Raw genomic sequence first — 22,429 nt, forward strand, 5'->3', positions numbered from 1 at the left:
CAAAACTCCTCCCTGCTGTAACTGCTCTTTGGTTTGGTGCACCCAGGGACATTGTGAATGATTGCTGCGCCTTGCCCTCTTCAGCAGATACTGCAGTGCTTTCTCAGTCTCTGCCTCTGTTTTGGGATGTAAGGGTGGATGTTTACAACCAAATTTGTTAGGGCTCCAGCATCGGAAAGGCTGCTGTAGATCTGCAGAAGAGTGCTAAAGCTTCTCATCTCCCCTGAAGTTAGAGGACCAGGTTGGTTCCTGAGAGAGTGGGTGCCACCAAAGAGCATCTTGGATGCCCAGCAGAAGGTGGGATGAGTTGTTCTGTGGTGATGCCTATTCTCTGTGTGCTGACCAAGCAAGCAGAGCTGAACCATTCCAGTGACATGAAATGGCTTTTAGCGTGCTGAAGTGGGGTGAGGTGAACCCTGAATCCCACCCTCACCAACTGGTAGAGCAGAACACTCTCCCCCGTGCAGCTCTTGGAAGTTGGGGAAGTAAAAAATTACGATGCATCTTCTAAAATCCCTCTTTGGGCTACAATGCCAGAGACAGCACACTGCTAGGTCTCTAGTATGTTTGTTTGAAAGTGGTTTCTTCTCCTTTTCCTCTGATGGGAGATGGAGGGTGACTTCCCTGATTGCTTTGCTGCTGCCTGTGGCTGTCACCCACAGGCACCTGCCCAGAGATGTGACAGCGCTGCTTAGTTTGTGTGCAACCCTGGAGTGTGAGTTCTGGGGACCAGTGAAACCACCCCCCAGCAACACTTTCCAGGAGATGGTATATATGACTTCAGACTCGTTTGGATGCTTTTATCAAGTCATGGCTATTAAATCATGATTTTCCACCTTGCGCTTCCTCTGCTTTGGAGGGTTTTAATGGCTGCTTCACAAAAGTGTTGTACAAAGCAGGTAAGAAGGTTTGCGTCCGTGATCGTTCAGCCTCACCACCATTGGCTGTGGCATGGGACAGAGATGCTGTATTTTCCCTGGAGAGAGAGCGAGCTGCTGCTGAATCACTGCACGCTGGTGTCCTGCACCGCCAGGACAGGCAGGAAGATCCTGGCTGTGTGGCCATGCAGGGCTGCCCTGAAGTCACCATAGCCCAGGGTAGCCAGGGCTGCGCTAAGGATGCTTTGGTTTCTCCTTCCAGAAACCCCGGAATTTACACTGTATAGGCTGAAGGGAGACTTCATCACAGTCTACACCTTCCTTGTGAGGGCAAGGGGAGGGGTAGCACTGATCTCTTCGCTATGGTGACCAGTGACAAGACCCGACGGAATGGCATGAATGGCATGAAGACTGGGGAGCTTTAGATTGGATACTAGGAAAGGTTCTTCACCCGGAGGATGGAACAGGCTCCCCAGAGCAGTGTCACAGCACCAAGCCCGCCAGAGCTCAAGAAGCGTTTGGACAAGGCTCTCAGGCACATGACGTGATTCTTGGAGCTGCCCTGTGCACGGCCAGGAGACGGACTTGGCTGATCCTTGCGGCCCCCTTCCAGCTCAGGATATTCTGTGACATGGAGGGCCGTCGCGAGCCGGAACGGAGGTTCCAAGGCGCGGTTTCCCGGGACGCGGCTTTCCGGGGCTGGGCCGGCCGCTTCCCGTCGTTCCGGGGCCGACGCTCCGCCCGCGCCCCGTTGGCGTCGGCGGGAGCGGGGCGGGGCCGGACCGGCCAGGCTGGACTGGGCTGGGCTGGGCTGGGCGGCGGAGCGGCGGCGGAGCGCGGGTAAGGGGGAGTCCGGCGGGAGCGGGGGCTGGCACTGGCACTGAGGGGGCTGTGGGGGACTGTGGGTGGAGGGACAGGGGCAGAGCGGTGCCTGTCACAGGGGCGCGGGTTTGGGTTGGCGGCACATGAGGGCACCGCTGCGGAGCCGCTCAGGGCTCCCTCCCCGGACCGCTCTCCCCGCGGGGTGGCCGCGGCACAGGCGGGAGGTGCTGGTCGGGCGGGACATGGGGCACTGGCTTTGGGCAAAAGGACAGTGTCTGCTGGGATGGTCGCGGTGCCAAGCTTCGTGGGGGCTTGGGCAGGGGCTGGGGCTCGGGAGTGATCCTCGGGGCTGCTCCTCGGGGCTGGCTGAGAGGAGGCAGCAGCAGACACTATGGGAAACTTTTGGAGTACACCCGCAGGGTTTGGAGCAGGAGGGCTTTGGGGGACGTGCCCCGACCTAGAGGACACAGTCACGGCCTAGAGAGGACAATGAGGAGGTGACCCTGGCTGCGGCGAAGGAAGGTGTGACCCAGCTGCTTCGCAGGCACACGTCCTCTCTAACCCGCTTTTGGTGTCCACCAAAGCCCTGGCTGCGCTCATTAATGGGTTTGTACTTAGACTTTAAAGCCCTCAGGAATTCTGAGAGCTGCGATGCTCCTAGGTAGCACTCGCTGGCTGTGGAGGGAGGTGTGGGATGCTGCAGGTGGCCTGCCCTGTGTCCCCACCCTGTGCTGCTGCAGCAACCAGGACCGTGGTGAGCAGCTGGCAAGGGCTGGGGTGGTCAGGAACAGGTACCACTGAGTTTCCATCTGCAGGACTCCTGGGCCTGAGGACAGCCGTGGTATTTGCTTTTGAAATTCAGATGACAAGTACCCAGGCTTTATTTCCTTAAGGAATTTGCTGTATATACCTAACTATTAAAATTCACGACTTGGAAGTTTCTTGCTCCAAGATCTAACTCGGATGTAACTGTCTTGAAATCACTGTGGAAAGAGCCACAAACAGTAACTGTTGCAGCAAGGAATTGGTATTGATGTGTAAAACTACGAAAGGAAGTTTACACCTGAAGTCTCAAAAAGCTCTGTGGTTAAGTCCTAAAAACAAAACACAATGGAGAAGCTGGGACAGAATGACCACCCATTCTCATACTTTATTGTCCCAGGGCAGGGACAGTTCTCTGATACTCAGCATAAACCCTACATCTTCTGCTTCACTACCCACAGCAGAGACTGTTGCATGGTGGGACACTCAGTGCCTTAGGGTTATGGTATACAGAAGGGCTGTGAATTCACAGAGAAGGTCATGCAGGCAGTTTGTCTTTTTTATGTGTGTATTAGTTCACAGCACTGCCAAGGTGATCACGCTGCACTCTTTTCAGTTGTGGTGGTGTTATGGAGAATTGTCTTAAGCCATTGGCGACTTAGTTGGTGAGAAGTAGCATCTTTTTATTGATTGCAGGATACAGGTACCAGAGCTTGTTCGTTCTCAGGCTCTGCTCGAGAAAATGCTATCAGCCTGCCTAGATCAGTAGGGGAGGCAAGGCATGGGAGGTTGGTTTAGCTGGTGTATTAAAGGTCTGGATGCTGTTGGACTAATGTGTGGCACTGGCTGAACTGGAATCCCTTTTATACATTCAGGTGTCTGTGAATATGCTGCAGGATAGCTGCTGTTGTTTATCCAGAGAAGCTGAAGCAGACTCTTTTACATGTAGACAGGACTCTGCCAGATCCTGCAGTAACCTTTGCAAGGGTCTCAAGGACTTAGACCACGTAGATAGAGCAGATGCTGACTGTGAGGAGCATCACAGTGTCTCTGGAGGTGAACAGGCTGGGTCACAGCCAGCAGCACTCTGTTTCCAGGCAAATGCTCTGAGTCTGGAGACTGGGACAGAGGTGGGCATGGCAAGTCTGGGCGGGGCATGAAGTTGCCTTGGAGATTGGGCAAGATTTTTAAACACTGATTGAAAAGAGATCCATGACGAGTCTTTTGCCATTAACCTCTTCCAAGTCTTTCTGTCTACAACAGATCTCTACAGGGGTACCTGCCAGCAAGGTTACTTGTAAACTGGGCGTTGGAAGTAGGGAAGAACAGGGGGAAAAGGATTCTCTTTGACCCATGACTGAGGAATGTGGAGGAATACGGGGACTCTTTGGTACTTTATTGCCTGGCAAGGGTATTATCTGAAGTGACAGGACTTCTTCTTTTTCCCCTGAGGCTGCCGCTTACATGCTGTCCATGTGTCAAGGCAATTCTCTGCAGACAGCTGGCAGAGTGCAAAGTTTAGTAGTATTGCCTGCAGATGAGTCAGCAGAAGAGAAATAGCTGGTTCCTGTAAAGTGCAATGATCTTGTAGGCAAAGCAGCACATGACAGTCACATCTGACTGTGCCAACACCTCCCAGGTCCGGAGGGACGACAGCGCAGCCTTGGGGCAGGCGGTGCCACCCGGGGAGCTGTGGGTGTCCCAGGGCCTCACTGGTCCCACTGCCAGTCTTGTGCTCAGGTTCAGGGTAGGAATTGGAGCAGCCTTGGACTGGAGCATTTATCAAGTTGTTGCAGTCAGCTCTTGTTTTGCACAGGTTTTCAGTTTAAGTAGCAGGATTTATTTTGCTTTGGCATGTAAGTCTGCAAGTGAAAAGCAAAAGAAGTGGCAGAAGAAATTGTGCTGCTGATGTAAGTTTTCAGATAATATTCTTCGAGAAGTCCTTTGGGACATCAAAAGGCAATGCAGATGGGCCAGGTCCTCGTGCCATCAGTGTCTCAGGGTGCAGAAAGATCTGATCTGCCTCTCCAGTGTAGTGTGAGGCAGGAGTTCTCTGACACCACCAAGGCTAAAAAACATCAGTGCTGTCTATGAAGATGAATTGAAATAAGGCTTTGACTAAGCAAGAAGATTTGCCGTGCCTATTCCGACCTTTCCCACCTGCTAGAGGTATTAACTTTGATGTTGTGGTTAAATTCCAGCTCTGACGATGGTGTAGTTAATTCACACTAAGGAAGAAGTTTTAAATTCCTTCCCTGCCTATATATCTTCTTCCTTGGTGGTAATCAATGCTTGTCCTTTTTCCCTCCGAGAAGCAATTGCGTTTTGGTGGGATTCAGTGATTCCCTGACAGGGAGGGTGACTCTTCTGTCTGGCAGTCGACTGCTCCTCGCAGAGCTCGTACAGGTCTCTCTCTCAGTGAGCCAGCTGGCAGGTGATGCAAGGCCCTTCTTTGGTATGGGATATGCACCAAAGAAACAAGTTTAAGAAGCAAAGCCGTTAGTGTTTTGTAAAGTGGTGCAAAGACTGTGGTTTGTACCAAATGGGACACTTCCAACCTTGCTCCTTGTGAGCAGTTTCTCATATTTAGCCATGGACTCACTAATGTAGGAGGGTGATGCTTTAAAATAGAACAATGTTAATATTTTACAGCAGGGCTCTTTCTTCTGGTTATGCTTGGTTTCTATCTTGGAGTGTTCAGAATGAGCTTTGAGAGTTATCTTGTCTTTCCTCTTCCCCATCTGCTGCAAATGTAATTAATTTTAGAACAGGCAGTGTTTTATGCATTTGGGGAAGCAAAGCTGTGTCCTCATGTGTTAAGGTCAGCTACAGATGCTGGATCCCATTGTTAGTAATTGTTTAGGATGCTATTTTAGTCACTTGGGTCAAAATGAAACATTCTAAGATTAGCAGCTTTATCGCAGTAAGGTGTGTCGTTTTTGGAAACATGTTCCCGGTTTTTAATGAAGACAAGTTTGGTGCTGGGAGGACTTCCCAGAAATGCACTAGCCACCACATAGAGGTTTTAAAGTTCCAAAGAGTGGTAAAATTATTGTTTAGTTTCTGCAATAATTTGAGTAATTAACAGAGCTGCATCACTCAGGTGCCCAGCCCAGCTCTCCAAACGTTGCAGAGGCTTCTTCAGCAACATCTAACTTGTAAGATCAGAGCAGATAGAGCATGTTTATCCCATCCTTAAAGCAGGTTTCTCACTCAGTATATCAGGTAGAGCTGCTGCTGCTGTGCAGCTGGTACTGTCTCACCACTGCTGCTTATTTAATGCAAAGCCAATAATAGAATATATGAAGTTGGAATCCATTCACTTATGTTGTTTGCCATCATTTGACTACGAATACCCTCAGAGGTGAAAAAGTTAGTTAGGGTGGAGGAGAGCAGGTGGTTTGGGTGTGGGAGGGGCTGGAAGAAGCTGTTGGAGTTTTCTCCTGGGCTGGGACAGTGCTGCTGTGCATCAGCCTAAAGCGCGGTGTTGCCCTGTGCTGTAACCTGCAGTCTTTGTCTGGCCATGAGCTCTGCACCCAGCAGGAAGGTGATGGTGATAATTCAGCTGAGAATTTGGTTGCTCTGGTGGGCTGGGCTCACGTGGGAAGAGCTTCACCTTGTTGTGTGTAGGGGCTGCTATGTCTATACTTCAGCACCAAAACCTCTGCCAGTGCTTTTCATATTTTGCTGGGCAGTGGTTCAGAATGTCGGCGTTCAGCATGTGAACAAGCTGGTTAATTCTTTCCAAAGAGAAGGAAAGGGAGTGGTCACAGACCAACAGGGGACTTGAAGCACAGTGAAATTATTTTGACCAAATAACAAGAAAAGCTGCTGCTGTTTCCCCTCACTTTTTCCATGAACGCTGGGGTTACTTGAGCCAGGGACAGATGTTCAATGCTTTTTGTGAACTGAATGGTTTCTGCTGGGACCGTGATGGTGAAGTAATGACTGATACAGTGTGCTTGCAAGGTGACACCTAGCAAAATCTAAGAATGACTTGTGCCATACCCTGTGTTTTCACAGAGGCATTTTGGAATCTGCTGCATTTATAGCACCGATCTTGCCTGAAAGTTAAATGTTTAGTTAAGTGTTTGAAGACTTGAAGCCAGGGTTGCAAACTCTTTTTGCCTGAGGTTGCTTTTGCATATGTTTGTTGTTAGGAAATGGTAAATTAATTACTGAAATGGGGGAAACTTGGCAAGCTTGACTCACAGGCATTATGGAGTGAGTGCTGGATGGGTCATGCAGTTCTTAAGTGTCCTTGTGACTGCTCTTCACTGTCGCTTTTATCTTCTTCACAGTATTTTTTGGCTCCCCACACACATAAGATTCTCTTTTCCTGTTCTTAGTGTATTGTAGCAGGTCTAGCAGGGCAGCCAGGGATGCTTAGATGCATGTAGCCCCAGTCCAGTTCAGCTGTGTTTGGCTCTAACGCTGCCCCTAAGGTGTTGTCTTGCTGATGCTCAGTGGGGAGAGTGGGATGTTTGTGTGTTGTTTAACTGTGTTGGACTCCTTACTTCGGAACATTCCTTAACCTGGAGTCATTTGTGCTTGAGTAAGTCCGATCACTAAATCTGCTTCTTAACAGAGCTTCCACAAAGCACAATTTCCTTGGCTGCCAACAGCAAAGGTTTGCCAGTGGCCCTTAGTGAGGACAGTCCCAGCTCATTCCAAGCAGGAACATTCAGCAGAGCCCCTCTGCTGAGGAAAAGGGTGGTATTTAGGGGGGCATCTGCCCTTTCTCATACCTTGCACTTGCCCCACCTAGCACATTCCAGCACACCCATAGCATGTGGGTGGGGAGACGTTTTAAATTCCACACTGCTCTTATTATTAGGGGGTTGAGGCATGCACGTAAGGATCATTCCTTGGTGGAGGGGTCATGCTGCTCTCAGGAACAGCAGGCCAGAAATGCCATTTGCTGCGCTGGAGAGGTGCACACTTCAAGTGAGCAAGAGACATAATGCTGCTCTTTAGGTTTTGCAGATCTACCACCCATTTCTAAATCCTGCAGCAGCTGAAAAGAGAATATTTTCTGCCACACCTTCCTGTAAACTCGTAGTTTTGCTTCAGCTGTGTGAAGCTGGGCTTTCTAATACTCCAGGGCCCCTTTGGAATGGTATGGTGACTCCAGCTCAAAAGCACAGATAACTTACTTCCACATAGCTGTCACAGTTTCTGTCCCAAATTGGTGGTCTGTCTGTCTGTTCATCACAGAAGCAGTTCAGCTGTACCACCACTAGTGACAACCTGGTACATAAAGTGACAGAAGTCAGTGTCCCCTAATGTGGCGTCAGCAGCTGCTTCACCATCTGCTGAGTCACCACTGCGGTGGGGACAGGGGACAAGAGGGGAGCATGATGGCAGCCATCCCAAAGTGAGCTGTCCCCAGTGGGGAGCTGCAGCTTGGTCTTACACAAACAACAAAACAAACAGCAAGCCACCTAGTCATTTAAGTTCTGAACCCTTCCCTCACCTTTTTACCCTTCTGCTTAGGCCTGCTCCTTCCTCTCTTGAGGTTTCTACAGGGATGCAGCACACCGAGCTATCTTGAGGGGTGTAAAGGGTAAAGAGTCCAAATGAGAGCTGAGAGAGGGCTGAATGTGGACTGGGTGTGCCATAATCCTTAAGTTGCTTTTCAGATATGAGAGTAATATAATTAGCCTTTTAGTAATGATTTATAATTTGTATTGCAACTCTTGTTTCAGTTTCTCTCCAGCCAGCTGACTGCTTCTCTCTGCAAAACAGCTCTGAGTTGCATTAAATGATTCAGTATTCCCACCAGGCACTGTTTGTCAAGCCTTGGCAGCTGATGCCAAATACAACTGGCTAAGCCCCTTGTGAGGTGGCTGTGTCTTTGCACTGACCTTCTGTACACTGTGCCTGCTGTTGACTGATTCTGCTTTGGAAGAACTGACAAATATCTCTCTTTTCTTTCTTTTTTTTTTGTTTGATTTTTTTGCCCCTCCTTCATTTTGTTCCAGTTCTTACTGGACGTGCTTGGCAAGATGGAGCCGCCAACCTCCTCCAGGCTGAATTCCCGAAAGAGAAGAAAAGATGGATCTGGCCCTAATGGGGCAACAGAGCTGGATGGAATCCCTCCAAAAATGTCCCGACGCTCACTCGTAAGTAAGCAGAGATATGAATTTTAGGAGCATGTGAGATTAGAACATTGAGCTGTGGTGGTTTGTCTGTGGACACAGAAAACAAGGGGGGGCAGAGGAGAAGAAGCACATGACAGTAGCTATCCTTCTTGCAAATCCAGTTTGAAATCTTCCTTTGTTCATACTAATAACATACTTACAACGTGGGCTTAAATTAGGTCTGAGGCAATCACTAAGCTGCTTTTGTAGTGTGTCCGGCTTGTCACTTAAGCTGAAGTGGCACAGGCATGCATATAGATATCCATGGAGGAGCAGCGTGTCGCTTCTGAGAGGTGTGTTATGAGTGACCCAGTGGGAGGGAGAAATACTCCAAGCAAGCACATGGAACTGCAGGAGGGTCTGAAGTCTGTAAGCACCCACAGAAGTAATCTGTTGAATCCATGCTCTGAAGCACTGGGAAGATGACTGTTTGATTCTCTTGGTCCAGAGAAAGACTGCATTTATGCTCCTGGTACTTCAGGATTGTTCAGGAGCAATAAAAATAAAAGCACAAACAACTGGAAGGATTTCTCCTAGATCAACCTTGGGACAGCTTTAGCAAGCTAAAGCCAGAGGGATCTCTTCTGAAGGGGGTCTGGGCAAGTTAATGCCAATGTAAAGGGCTGACTTTAACTTGTCCTTACCACAATACTGCGACAATGGGCTTTTTACAGTTCTCCTCTGCCCTCTTCCTGGAGCTGTCCCGTGCATCACGTGTGCTCTGGTTGTTCTTTCCTTATCTCTGTCAAAAGCCAGCTGCCATCCCTGCCACGTCGCACTGGGGTCATAGTCCTTGGCAAAATAGGGCGATGTGTTGCAGCTTTCCTCCTCAATGGCAACATTTTGCTCTTCAGGACCTTCAGCCCTGTCCCACAGCATTGGTAGTAATGAAGCAAGAGCAGTGCCAGCAGTGAGAACTGGGGAGGCAAGCACTGGGAGTGGAGGCTTGAGCTTGTGTGACTTATCCCACAGAGCCTTTATATCCTTGACTGTTGTCAAAACCACCCCATCTCTTTTAAAGACCCGATGTCTTTTCAGTAAGGAAAGAGAAATGTGCAGGTTATTATTCCATGGGAGTCACTTGCTCTTCAAGTCAGTGCCTGTCCTGTATCAGAAATAAAGCATCTGTCTACAAATAGCACAAGACAAGTGATATCTAGCCACTTTCTAAGCTTCCTGCCTGTTTTTTAGCCACAGGGCAAACACAGATCTCCTGTGAAAGATTTGGTTTTTTTCTTCCATTTGCAAAAGTTTTATTTATTATAGCAAGAGTAATAGTGTTGCCTAACTGTGAGATTACCTTGAAGCCTTTACCACTCCCAGCTAAGCAGCTGGCTGGCAGAATGTTCCTCTGAAGCAGCAGAGCTCAGCAGCAGATGGTAACAAACCTGCTGACACATAGGCCTGTTGTACTGTGCACACCACGTTAGGTTCTGACCCTCCCACGCCCTGCAGAGGAAGGGTAAGACACTGGCAGGACCTTTTGAGAACATTTCTTTGTGTTCCTCTGATAATTTTGATAGGGCTTTTTTATGCTTTTATTCCTAGCTTCATATCAGGTGTGTGCCAACCAAACTACAAAGAATCTGGTTTTATTCACAAGTCCCAGATACAATGGCAGTGAAGAAAGGAGAGGCCTGCAGGCCTTACCTGACAGTGAGGATCCTGGCAGAGGAGGTGGTGTGTGAAACACGGAGCCTCAGTGAGTTAAAGGAGATGTTCAGCAGTATCAGTTTGCTTGAATGTAGTGGTCAGTGGTTGTTTTCCTGTGCTCTTCTCTATAAGCACTCTAATGAGGAAAGACAGTAGCAATAATAGCAGTGGTTTTTCTGGTTGCAGTGGTGCTGGGCACCATGGCAGGATTCTGCAGGGGGACAGGAGGCCAGAGAGGAAACTGCTGATAAGACTTTTGCAGCTTGATGGTGTTATTGATCTGTAAGTTTCCTAGTGTTCTGAGTTGTCCATTGCTGCCCCACACCTTCCAGCTAGAAGGAAATTGAGCTGTTGTTTTGTTATGGGAAGGGCAGATGTTTTATTTCCATTCAGAGCAGACCAGAAACCATGCCTGGACTTCAGCTGTTGGTTAAATGTACTGCTGTGGTCAAGCTAGCAAATTAGAGGAGTTTTCTTGAAGCACCTGGAGTATTCTGCCACAGATTGAGGTTAGTCCCTCGCTGTGTATGGCTCAGAAATGGTGAATGTAATATAGTATGACAATACACACATTAGTGCTGCTGTTGGTATTGCTCTTCTGCTCACTCATCTACTCAAATCAAGGAGCTGTTACAATTTGTATGTCATGGCACAAGCACTCAGGCACAGCAGTGATGGTCTTGCCAGAGTGGGCATAGCTGGAGCTGCGACAGTGAGGTTTGAAGCTTGGCTTGTGCTGCTGTGAAGTGCTGTGTGTCCAAAGGTTGGGTTTAGCAGCTGCAGATCTGAGCCTCCAGTTTTCTTGGGTCCAGTATAACTGCTGTCTTCTAAACTCTACATTGCTTTCTCTCTTACTCTCTAAACTCAGGCTAATCACCCTGCGGGGCTGTTTTGAGGTTTTACACTAACTAGTCTTTTAGTACACGTGTCTGAACTGTGCAGAGACGCAGTGAGTCACTCAGTGGCTAGAACATTGCAGTGGCAGTGCTGCTGCTTTGAACTGCCCCCACCTTTGCATTCTCACAGCGAAACTTCCCTGGCTGTTTAGGGACTGAGGGAACCGGCTCCGTTTTCAGATGAAGTGGAAATCGACTACAGCAAGCCATACATCAGAGTAACCTATGAGGAAGCGTTGAGAGGGACCCCTTGTAAGTAAAAAAACAGACTGGAAGGAGATTGTGTAAATTTTGGGGGTGCGGGGGTGGGTGTGATTGTGATATCTCTGAGACTGAAACAACCTTGTATGTTGGACCAGGTTTGCAGCCAATGACTTAGTTAATGCTTTGGTGATTAGATAACTGTTCCCATGTCAAATTGGGCCTATCAGTACAACTGAAATTCAAGCTTGTATGTGTGAGGAGCTGTACCTTCACCAGTAAGGGTATTTGAAGCAAACAGGTATTTGTTTTAACTCTTCCTGTGCCACTGACAGCTATAGAGTAATATCAGAGCTGAACATTTTCTGTACTACTTTGTCTGTGGTAGCTTGAAGTTAAGCACTTTAAAAGTCATCTTTTCTGATAGTTGAAATGGACAAGTGAAAAAAAAAATACGTATCTGAATGTCCCATTCTAGCCTGGATTTGAATTAAAGTCAGTGTCATTAAACACAGTTGGCCAGCCTCACAACAACAATGTGGGAGAAACACTGTTCTCTTTCCAAGTCCAAAGCAGAGGCAGGACTGACTCCTGAGGAATGACTGCCCTCTCCTGCCAAACAGAGTGTGCAGATGGTGCTGTCTTATTTGGCCTCTCTGTTATAGCTACAGAGACAATAAAAATGCTGCATTTCTATCTACCTGACTGCTGCTGACAGATGAGCCAGCTCAGATTGAGACCTGGCAGTGGTTTCCTGCTAGAGGCTCTGGAAATCCAGTGTATTTCACAGTCCACATTAATTTCTCAGCTGAAAGTCTCCAGAGCCTGCACAAAGGTCTCTTGGTTTCAGCACTGGTAGCTTTTCTGCCTGCTAGGACTAAAATACACTTCATGCTTCCTTGTTGCTGTTTATGTCTGTGCTCAGGAACTGTAGCTGCTGCAGGTATAGAGGAAAGGGAAGGATATCCCAGCCAATTTCCAGAATGTGATTGTACATTTATAAAGGCTTGCCAGGACCAGCCCTCTTTTGGCATACAGAAAGCTTTTGCAGTCGCATATCTCCAGATCCTTGGCTCTTTGGAGCCTCCTGACATCTTCAGGCTGAGGTCATAGAATCACTGAAAAGTGGTTGCAAGAGGCTGTCCTCAAACTGACTCCTCTGCTTAGCTTGAACTTGACAACCCTGACCTTTGCATCAACTCCTCTTCCTGCTGCCTTCCAGGCTCTGTCTCTGGGTACCTTCAGGGCCCTGCCCAGAGCCCTGGGGTCTCAGCAATCCTGCTAGGTCTTATCTCTGCCCTGTCCTCACTGCAGCTTTAGTGTGCCTCTGCTCACACCACTTCTCTGAGTCTGTCTGCCTGAACTAGGCTAGAGAGCAGCAAGGCTGTTCCTGAGTGTGTCAGATACAAAGACTATGTGGCTTTCTGTTACCAGCATCAAGAGGACTGCAATCCTGTATAGTCCCAAGACCAGAAGTCAGGGAGCCTCCCACTATTACGTGGCAGGGCTAGACTATCTCACTTTACCTCTGTGCTGACCTCAAAGAGCTGAGCTACAATTTCCCCTGGCAGAGGTAGTCTGAGGAAAGATTTGTTCCTCCGTATTTATTTATGGATTTAGCTACTAATGCCAGAGGTTCAGCAGAATTGTGTCTGCTTTTCTTTGTGTAGTCCAGCTCGGGTTTTGGATAGAGCCATTGGGTCTAGAGGAGGCAATAATGCTGGTGGGGGATTAGAACAGTCTGGTCCCTCAACCAGACTGGTAGCTGTGGCAGCAGGCTGCAGAGGGGGATTCTGTAAAGGTCTTGAGATGTCATCCTGGCAAGCAGGAGGAAGTCAGGCACCTATGAAACATTTGGGCCAGTTCCCCTATGGTAGTTCACTGCTGTGAAAAAAGCTTATTCTGCATTTGGATTTCCATAGAAGGGAAATGTTCAGGGTTTGCTTTTCCTTTGGTCTCCCTTTATCTTGTTAGGGTGATATATGGTAGGCTTTCAGTCTGCCTTTGAATGTGATTGTATTTCAGCTCAGACACATTTGTTTCCATGTGGGAAGACAGAGAGACAGCCATTTCTCTTCACAAATCTGTCCTGGCTATGGCTCTGTGTTCTGTAACACCCCCATGAGTTTAAGTAGGTCCTCAAATGCAGGCATGAGCAGCAGCTGCTTCTCCAGGAAGGCATCTTCACAACTGTCTCTCTGTCCCTTTGGCACAGTGGATCGCCCCGTCAGAGTTTATGCCGATGGAATATTTGACTTGTTTCACTCTGGACATGCCCGGGCCTTGATGCAAGCAAAGAACCTCTTCCCGAACACATACCTCATTGTTGGAGGTAAGGAGTGACCTTGTTGACTTTGGCTGTTGCAGGAGTACAGTTTACCTGCGTCTGTGGTTGTGCATACAGGGCTTTTGTCTTTGTGGCCTCAGTGGCTCTCACTGAGCTGGTTGTCCCAAATGTTGCTGGAGTGTTATTGCAATATGTTGAGGGTTCGATATGTCTGCAGAAAGATTCCCTGTACCAGGTGAGTGCTTCAGGACAAGATTTTTGATCACGCTGTTCTAATTTGACCCTTCTATTTTGTGACAGATACAGGTGAGTTGCACACCTGAGTATCAAAATGTATTAGGGATAACTGAGCATTTGACTCTTGAATAAGACAGCTGAAGAGTGAGTAACAGTCCTTCTGTGGCTGCTTGAGCTTTGTGTCATTCGTATTGCTCTGCAAGTCACTCCCCAGCTCCAGCTCCCTGCTGGGGATTGCTTATGGGAATTGCTTAATGCCAGACAGATCCCCTTAGGAGCGTGGAGATCAGAGTGATTTCTTAGGCATGTGCCTGGACACATGGAAGTCAGTGAGGCCCCATTTCTCCAAATAGAAGTTCACCGTTTTGGCTGTTAGGTCATAAGTCTTTAGATGATGCCAGAAGTATCCTGCTGAGTGCCTGAGGGGATCTAACACAGGTGTTTTAGCCAGGCTTCCTTCAAGAATATAAGAGGAAAATGGATACTCTTCTATTGGCTGCTGCACTACACGGGCCTCTGTCCAGGCAGTGCCTCTGTGCCCCTCAGGCTGTGCATGTTGTCTGTTGAGAGCTGACCCCTGGTCAGGCTGTGTAATGATGCCAAAGTAAGAGAGCTGAGAATACCTTTAACTACTTTTCTCAACTCCCACTAGCTTCCTGAAGCAAAATGAAACTCTGATCCTGCAACAGAATGATCATAACATCCTTGGGTGGTTTGTTTCCTTATCACAATTTCATCACTGCTGAGGGCATTTTTATGGTGGTACATCTGCATTTTTTTGTGTGCACTACAGTAGTGTCTGGAAGGGGAAGGGAGGGAGGAGAGCTGAAACAGTTGTTCCAACTACGAAAATGCCCTGAGCTTAGAAATCTTGAAAGTAGAATGACGTCCCATGTACATAAACATTGTAAAACAAGCAGGAAAATAACTTCAGGTCAAACTGTTAACATGTTTAAGTATCAAAGAGTATAACCACACTCTCTGCCTCTTGGAGACTGGTGAGGAGGTGGAGGGCAATGAGCTGCTCCCCTTGCACTGGGACTGAGACAAGAGGCTACAGCCCAAGAGAACATGAGCTCCAAGCTGGGAACAGTCTCACTTGTTCTTTATCATGTTTGTCTAGAATGTAAATACATCCAATACCAGTGAGACTGTTTACTTTTGAGTCTGATAATGAAATAAAACTCCCTCCTCAATACCTTGTGTTGCAGATTATGAAGAGTTGTTAATTTACTTTCTCATAGAACATAATAACTAAGCTAACTTGATTTCCTGTGAATTCACCCTGTGTTTTAATACAACTTTCCAAGAACTCGACTGTGTTATGGCATTTTATGAAATTGGAAGCTTAGACAATGGGTTTTTTTGTGGACTTCAGATTCCAAGCCTGAGGCATCCATAGGCTTAAAAACCCAGTAGGCTCCCAGGTGCCGTTTCATACAGGAGAGTTGTCTTCTGTGTTGGCTGGTTTTCTTGATAAGCGTTGTAAGCTCTAGAGACCCTGAAGGCTTGGGGTGTGGGTCCCCAGCTTGAGCAGAAATTCCCCAAACAGCCTGCCCAGAATTGCTCAGGAGTTTAGTGCCCTGTACTGCTCCCTGTTTCTGGTTCTTTGTGGCTGGAAGAGCTGGGTTTGGAAGTGCCATTGCCAGTCTCTGCCAGCAGAGATGTGTGCAAGATCCTTTTACTGTGAAGCACCAGGGTAAGTACCTCATGCTCAGTGTTGTCTGCCTGTTTCTCCAGTCTGCAGTGATGAGCTGACCCATAACTTCAAGGGCTTCACGGTAATGAACGAGAACGAGCGGTACGATGCTGTGCAGCACTGTCGCTATGTGGACGAAGTGGTGAGAAACGCGCCGTGGACGCTCACGCCTGAGTTCCTGGCAGAGCACAGGGTAATTTGTGATATCTGATCTTTTTGGAATTTTGATTAGCCTCTTGTCTGTTCACAGCAAGAATTCATCCTTGGGGGTGACCTCTGCCTGAGCAAGCTCTTTCTGTTGAAACTCCTTGAATGTAGAACAAACTGGGTTATGGGGATCGAGTGGGTTTCTTGGGAGACTAGAAGGCTTTGCTGAGCTGGCAGGTAATGTTAAAATAAGGTAGAGATTGTGACATGGTGAAGAAACCTGAGAGGGTTCTTGCTGTTCCAGGAGAAGTTGGTGCTGGGTAGAGATAGGTGTGAAATGCAGTATGGAGAGCATAACATGGGTTGGAAGGGATTTCTGAGGGGTGTCTGGTCCAACTCCCTGCTTGCAGCAGGAGCAGCTTACATTTTCATGAGCTTCCCCTGCAGCAGGAGGCCAGGCAAGCTGCCTTGAGAGTCTTTTATCAGTTGGTGAGATAAAGTGAAAGGAATCTCTAACATCTGTTGAACTGCTTTGAGAGGTGAAGGAGTCTCCAGGGAAGACTTGTTGCCATTAACAAACCATTTCTCTGCACGGCTTAAAACAGCTGTGTCCTTATTCCCAGCCTTTCCTTGCCTCTCTGGCGTGCACTTACAATTGATAGGCAATTGCCTATTGAGAACTTGGGACTGCTAAGTGTTGTTTTCTTGCTGTTCTCTGTTGCACCCCTGCGTGGAAGTGTTGAGCTGAAAATTACCAACCTTTGACAGAAGCAGACCTGCACATTCAAGATAAAATGTTGACTCACTTTCTTAATTTTCAGATCGACTTTGTTGCACATGATGACATCCCCTATTCCTCTGCTGGCAGTGATGATGTCTATAAGCATATAAAAGAGGCAGGTGGGTCTGAGTCAGATTCCCCAGGGCTTCCTGTCAAAGATCTGCTGTAGTTTCTCCTGTGCCTGTGTATGGGAGGACTATTTATGCCTGGGGAAGTGGCAGTGCCCCTCTGGGAACAAGGTCTGCCCAGGAGGCTCTGAGGGCAGGAAGAAGCAGCTTTAGGCCCTATTTCATATCACTAGGACTGTCCCATGTCCCAGGCCACGCGTGGCCCAGCATTAATTCCTAATTCCAATCTAGTTGTGATTGAATTATCTGCCACCTTTTGAAAACATACTACAGTTTGTCTTAGAGAGTCTCACAAATGGGGAATTTCTTGAGCTTAGCAAAGGGGCTCCTCTAACTGTTTGCTGTAAAATTCACTGGGGGTGCATCTTTTTTATACTGTTCAAACTCAGCCCTCACAGCATGTTATATTTCCACCCACTAAATTGTAGGGGCCCTTGTCCTGTCCTTGTCCCCACACTATTCTATATGCAGTGGGTTATGATCAATAGTCTTTATATCAGCTAAAGTAAAGAACTTTTCATTAGAGTACCTGGTATTTTGACAGGATTTTGACAAGCTGTGGTCTTACTTGGGTCTTCCTTATAGTCCCAGAAAGGAGGACTCTGGTATTGTACATTTAAGGACAAAGATGTGGTGATGGGAGGACAGTTAGGAAAGTTGCTCTTGACAGGAGAGATTGTTTCCTAATAGAGGTGGCAGCAGCTTTTTGCCATGTGTCTTGCTACAGCTGTCCTGGGTCCTATTCCCCAACTTTAGGCATGTTTGCACCCACTCAGAGGACCGAGGGGATCTCAACGTCAGACATCATCACACGGATCGTGCGGGACTATGATGTTTATGTCAGACGGAACCTGCAGCGGGGCTACACGGCTAAAGAGCTCAATGTCAGCTTCATAAACGTGAGTTGAAGGGGGTCTCACCACACACTGCAGAGTGTGAAGATGCTGAGTCTTGTCTAGTGATAGCACAGTCCTGCCACATGCCAGTAAAAGGCCTATCTGCAGAGCTAAGCATTTGCACCAAACCAGTGTCCTTGGAGTAGAAATTAAACTTCTTCTGCCCCTGAAATCACCTCAGGGACCCACCCAGAGGAACTGGAGATTTGCTAATACTGCTCCATTGTCAGAGATATCCTGGTGACATTTTACCTGTTGAAAGAGCTGGAGAGAGGGTGTGTGACAAAATGTGTGCTTTCTTGAATTGAATGAGAAGTGAGTTGTTTTTGGCAGCAGCTGCTGTCTCATCTCTCTTCTATTCCCTCAGCCACCTTCTTAAGGTCATTTGTTAGGATAAAATCTGATCCTGTTCCCACTGTACTATTCTCTTCCTGGAGCTGCAGGAGTAGTAGTAAGCACTTGAGTAGGACAGAAGGACATGCCCTGATCCTCTGCTGAGCAGCTCTAGCCCACAAACAAAATACATGGCAGAAGACACTTCTGATGTTGGAAATAAAGTAGTAAACATTTTTTTATCACTCAGATACCATGCCTGTGAACAACAATGAAAGAGGAGAGGTAACGGCTGCTTGGCCTCTCTTTGGCATGTAACTCTGCCTCTGTTTAAAAACACCCAGCAAAAAGCCTGGTGCTGTTGTGATATGCAGAGAGACCTACAGCAGGTCACTCAAATCTAATCTGTATGTTATATAAATATTTCCTTCTTCCATGCACTCCTATTAGATAGTGCTTATCTCTCACTTTAGCCTTGCTCTGTGTGCTGTGCCAGTGCCTGCCACAAAGTGTCTCACAGCCCCACTGTGTCTGCCATGTAGTCTGGGGTAGAAGTGTCATGGAAATGAAGGGGAAGTGTCACCAGACTAATGGAGACACTGAGTCTTAAGCAGCAGTTCAGTGTAGTAACACAGAGCAGAAGTGGTCACCACTCAGATCTGGTGAGCTGTGTTCTGATCCACCACTTACTGTGCAGGAGAAGAAATACCACCTCCAGGAACGCGTGGATAAGGTGAAAAAGAGGGTGAAGGATGTAGAGGAGAAGTCAAAGGAATTTGTCCAGAAAGTGGAGGAGAAGAGCATTGATCTCATCCAGAAGTGGGAAGAGAAGTCCCGAGAGTTCATCGGCAATTTCTTGGAGATGTTTGGTCCAGAAGGCGCGTTGGTAAGGAGGTGCTCTGGGAAAAGGGGATCTTGGAGGGATCAACGCTTATTGTAGGGCTTCTGCAGAGTCTGCAGAGCAAAGGTTTAGGGTTTAATTGTGGTGCTCAGTGTGCTGCCTGTCTCCAGACAAGTTGTCCCAGGCATGGGCAGCCTGTTTTCAAGGAGCCCTCACCATTGCCAACTAGATAATGCCAGTTATGGTTGTAGGTGAAAAGTTCCTCTGTCCCATGAGCTGGCCTGTCAACTCCAGCTTGTGCCCTGTTGGCCACTGAGCTGCCAAGAGGATGGCAGTCACTTTGTCACTGGCCTGGGATGAGTCTGAAGCTACTTGTTTATGCCAGGCTTTCCTGTGCTGCTGGGTAAATATCACAGGCAATTCATGTTAGAAGTGCTTGAAAATGTGTGGTGATTACTCTGTGTGCAGTTTCCAAAGCCCAGAGTGATGCTAGGGCATTTTCTGCTCTTACATTGCACAAAGTAATGAAGGGACACAACTCTTGCTGCACAAGCTGTAAGTAGTGTTCATTTCCATGACTGTTTAAACTGTGCTAACTGTCCTCCTGCTTCCATCCCTAGAAACACATGCTGAAGGAGGGTAAGGGCCGGATGCTGCAGGCCATCAGTCCGAAGCAGAGTCCCAGCAGTAGCCCCACACATGACCGCTCCCCATCTCCCTCCTTCCGCTGGCCCTTTTCCACCAAGACTCCTCCTTCCTCACCCGCCAACCGCTCCAGGAATGAGTCTGCAGTCACCTATGACATCAGTGAGGATGAAGAGGATTAAGCTACCTGCCAGGATTTGCTGTGAACTGCTAATCGCAGAATCCTAAGTCCAGACCCAGCGGGGAACTCTAAATGAGCAAGAGAGCCATAGGAACAGGGCTGACGGTGAGCACAGGGCCTCGGAGGCACCCGTTGCTCTTAGCAAGGGCTGCTGCCTGGAAGCACATTCGAACCTCCTCTCCCTTCTTCTCCCCAAATCCCCTTTTTATTGTTTACGTTCTAGTGGTTTCCAGGGTGAAGACGGCTTTTATATTTTAAAAAAATACTCGTTAAAAGCGCAAAGAATAGCACTCTAGCGTGGCTTTTGTTTTGGTTTCTTTTCCCTTGTTAAACCTCCAGGCAAGAGGGAGAGTGGGAAGATCCATCTGTCTCTTCTTTCCTTCAGCTCCTCTGTCTTATCCCCCCACCCCCAGGCAGTATCTGTGCCACTGCCAAACGGAAGACCCCTCAGTTCCTCAACCAGCATGACCTCGAGGGCACTCACAAAGCAGTGGTCTAACAAGGCTTCTAGGAAATAGAGACCTCCCTGCTGGGCTGGAGCGATAGCAATCTATCCAGCAGACCCTGTAGTGCTCACAGGCCTCTAAACCGAGCTTCCCAGTGTGTCGCAGTGAGGGCGTGCTGGGCAGGGGTACCAGCTTGGCACGCAGGAGTTACACCCGGGAAGGACTCAGGGCACCGTAGAGTGGCACACCCCGTAAAGCATGCAGCATTCACAGCTCCAAAGTATACAGGGGCTGCAGGGGAAAGGCCTGTCCAGCTAACCTCAACAAGACTGCTAAAATTGAGCCCTCAGTTGCTGTTGGAGAGAAGAGAATGAATCTTTGCTTCAGGGCACTTGCTGTCTTTGCGTTTCCTTGGGTGTGTGAGAGCCCATGTAGGAAATGAATGTGTGTACTCTTTTGAAAAGTTCCTTGTCCCAGTCTGTGGTGTGTTATACGTGTCACTGTCTGTGCAGACGGCCCCTCAGCACTGCTCTGTGCGTGTTTGTGTTTCAGTTGCTGTGCTCTAAGGGCCAGAGCAGTCCTTTACACTGGTGCTGTGAAGTCGCTGTTCTAAGGGCAAAGCAGCCAGTTTGCTGTCCGTGCCAGTGTGTGCAGCTGGGCAGATGAAGGGCACGTTTTACCCCCATGAAGGGTCCCAGTTCACGTGACAGTTACCTGGTTTGTGCAGCACATGCACAAATTGGTGCAGGCTCACTCTGATCCTTGAGGCAGTCCAGAGAGAGCATCAGAGGGTGCTGCAGCTTTTTAAGTCTTTAAACATGTAATGCTTGTTTGAATCCATGGTCCAGTTGTGCCTGCTGTCGTGTCTGTGATACACACTGAGCTTTGTGGGCTGCAGCTCCCCGAGGGCACTCGCCCTCCCGTGCCTGAGCAGAGCAGGTCGGTGCACTGTCCCACAGCCAGCGCTGGAGGGACTGGCCTTGCTGTGTAGCTGTGGAGCTCCCGCTCACTTTTCTGTCGGGTTTGCCTGTGATTCCGTGGTCTCTGGGTGGAGCTGCTGGGCCGAGTTGCCTGTACCCTGCGGTGCTGGGAGCAGAGGACAGCTCAGAGCCCGGTCAGCAGTGCTGCAGGGAGGTCTCCAGATCGGGATGTGAGGCTTGGGAAGCAGCAGGTGCAAGGAGGAAACTCATCATGTGCTGCCACAAGCTCTGCACGATGTGATGCTTCCAGGGTACATGGTGGCCCTGTGGTAGGAACAGGCTGCAGCTTCTTTCCAGCTTTTATCTTGCTAGTCCTTTGTCATGCTGCCCAAAGGGCTTGGCAGAGACTGTGTGCTTCTGTTGAGTTCAGAGCCAGCATGGGAAAGGATATTTTGGGGATCCCTAATCTTCCACTTGGACTTCTTTCAGCGGGGATGTGTGTGGCTGTGGGAATGTGGCTGGCTGCTATGGATGCAAGGATGCTGTAAGGAGCAAATGATGGTCACTTGGTAGAAGCCAGTTGTTAATCCTCTGGTTTATGAGTGGTAGAGCACTTACTTTTTGTCATCCACATTGTCTCTTCACTCATCTTCCCCACCTTCCCTTCCTCACCCTTTCCTCAGTATGGGAGTTGCATTGCTTTCCTGAGCTGAATCACGAAGGCCAGGCTGCTTTAGAGCCTTACTACTGTTTAAAACACAAGTTATGCAACAGTGTTCTATAAATTTGGATAACAGTGGTGTTTTGGATGGTGGCTTGTTCTGCAGGGACCTTAACATATTTGGTCTCTCTGCAAAACCTGGGGTGCTCGGTAAGAAGCCAGCCATGGTTTTACATGTAGCTTGGAATAACAGAGCTGTTTCTTGTAACCAATAATCCCTGCTTCCTCCTTGCACTGAAATTAAATTGGACACTCAAATCCTAGTCTAGTCTTTTTTTCTTTTTGTTTTCCTTTGTTGTTTTGTTTTCTCCTGGATCGCTGGACCAGCACTGTCATGTCCTATCAGGAATAAGACATTGATCTTTCAGCAACACATGTGACCAAGTTTCCCAGGATCATCTTGTTCCCCACAGATATACCCAGTGCTGCTGCTTCAGGGCTGTCCTGCACACCCCTAACCCATCCCTCACTCTTCAAAAGAAGCATCTAGAAGAGACATGCTTGAATTAAGCATGAAGGAAGAGGTACAGTGGGAAAATAAAATTTTACTAGCATGCAATGAAGAACGTGTGGAGTTTGATGCTGCTAAATCCAGAGTCTACTCCTGCGAGACAGCCCTACCTCACTTTCTCTGTAGAGCTGGTGTAAGCCTTTAGGAGGGGATTTTCTGATGGCAGAGAACAGCAGCAGCAGAATACAGCTGAAAGGTGCCAAGGATGCTGGTAGAAGCAAGAGCATCAGAGGGTGCTGCAACTTTTTGGGATTTTAAACGTGATCTATTCATTTGAAAACACGGGCTAAGTTGTGCCTGT

The 22,429-nt window shown here is 48.2% G+C and overlaps 1 protein-coding gene across 1 annotated transcript; it reads left to right on the forward strand.

Moving 5' to 3' along the window:
* The first annotated feature begins 1,677 nt into the window (after window positions 1-1,677).
* PCYT1A (phosphate cytidylyltransferase 1, choline, alpha) lies at window positions 1,678-21,878 on the forward strand. The gene is made up of 9 exons (XM_027685783.1): window positions 1,678-1,718; window positions 8,447-8,587; window positions 11,307-11,406; window positions 13,571-13,687; window positions 15,620-15,771; window positions 16,547-16,625; window positions 17,391-17,533; window positions 18,561-18,749; window positions 19,325-21,878. The coding sequence occupies exons 2-9, from the start codon at window positions 8,471-8,473 to the stop codon at window positions 19,529-19,531; spliced, it is 1,104 nt and encodes a 367-aa protein (XP_027541584.1). The 5' UTR covers window positions 1,678-1,718; window positions 8,447-8,470; the 3' UTR covers window positions 19,532-21,878.
* Window positions 21,879-22,429: the final 551 nt, after the last annotated feature.

Source organism: Neopelma chrysocephalum, unplaced genomic scaffold (assembly GCF_003984885.1).
Source record: "Neopelma chrysocephalum unplaced genomic scaffold, ASM398488v2 Primary Assembly neopelma1_69, whole genome shotgun sequence".
NCBI lineage: Eukaryota > Metazoa > Chordata > Aves > Passeriformes > Pipridae > Neopelma > Neopelma chrysocephalum.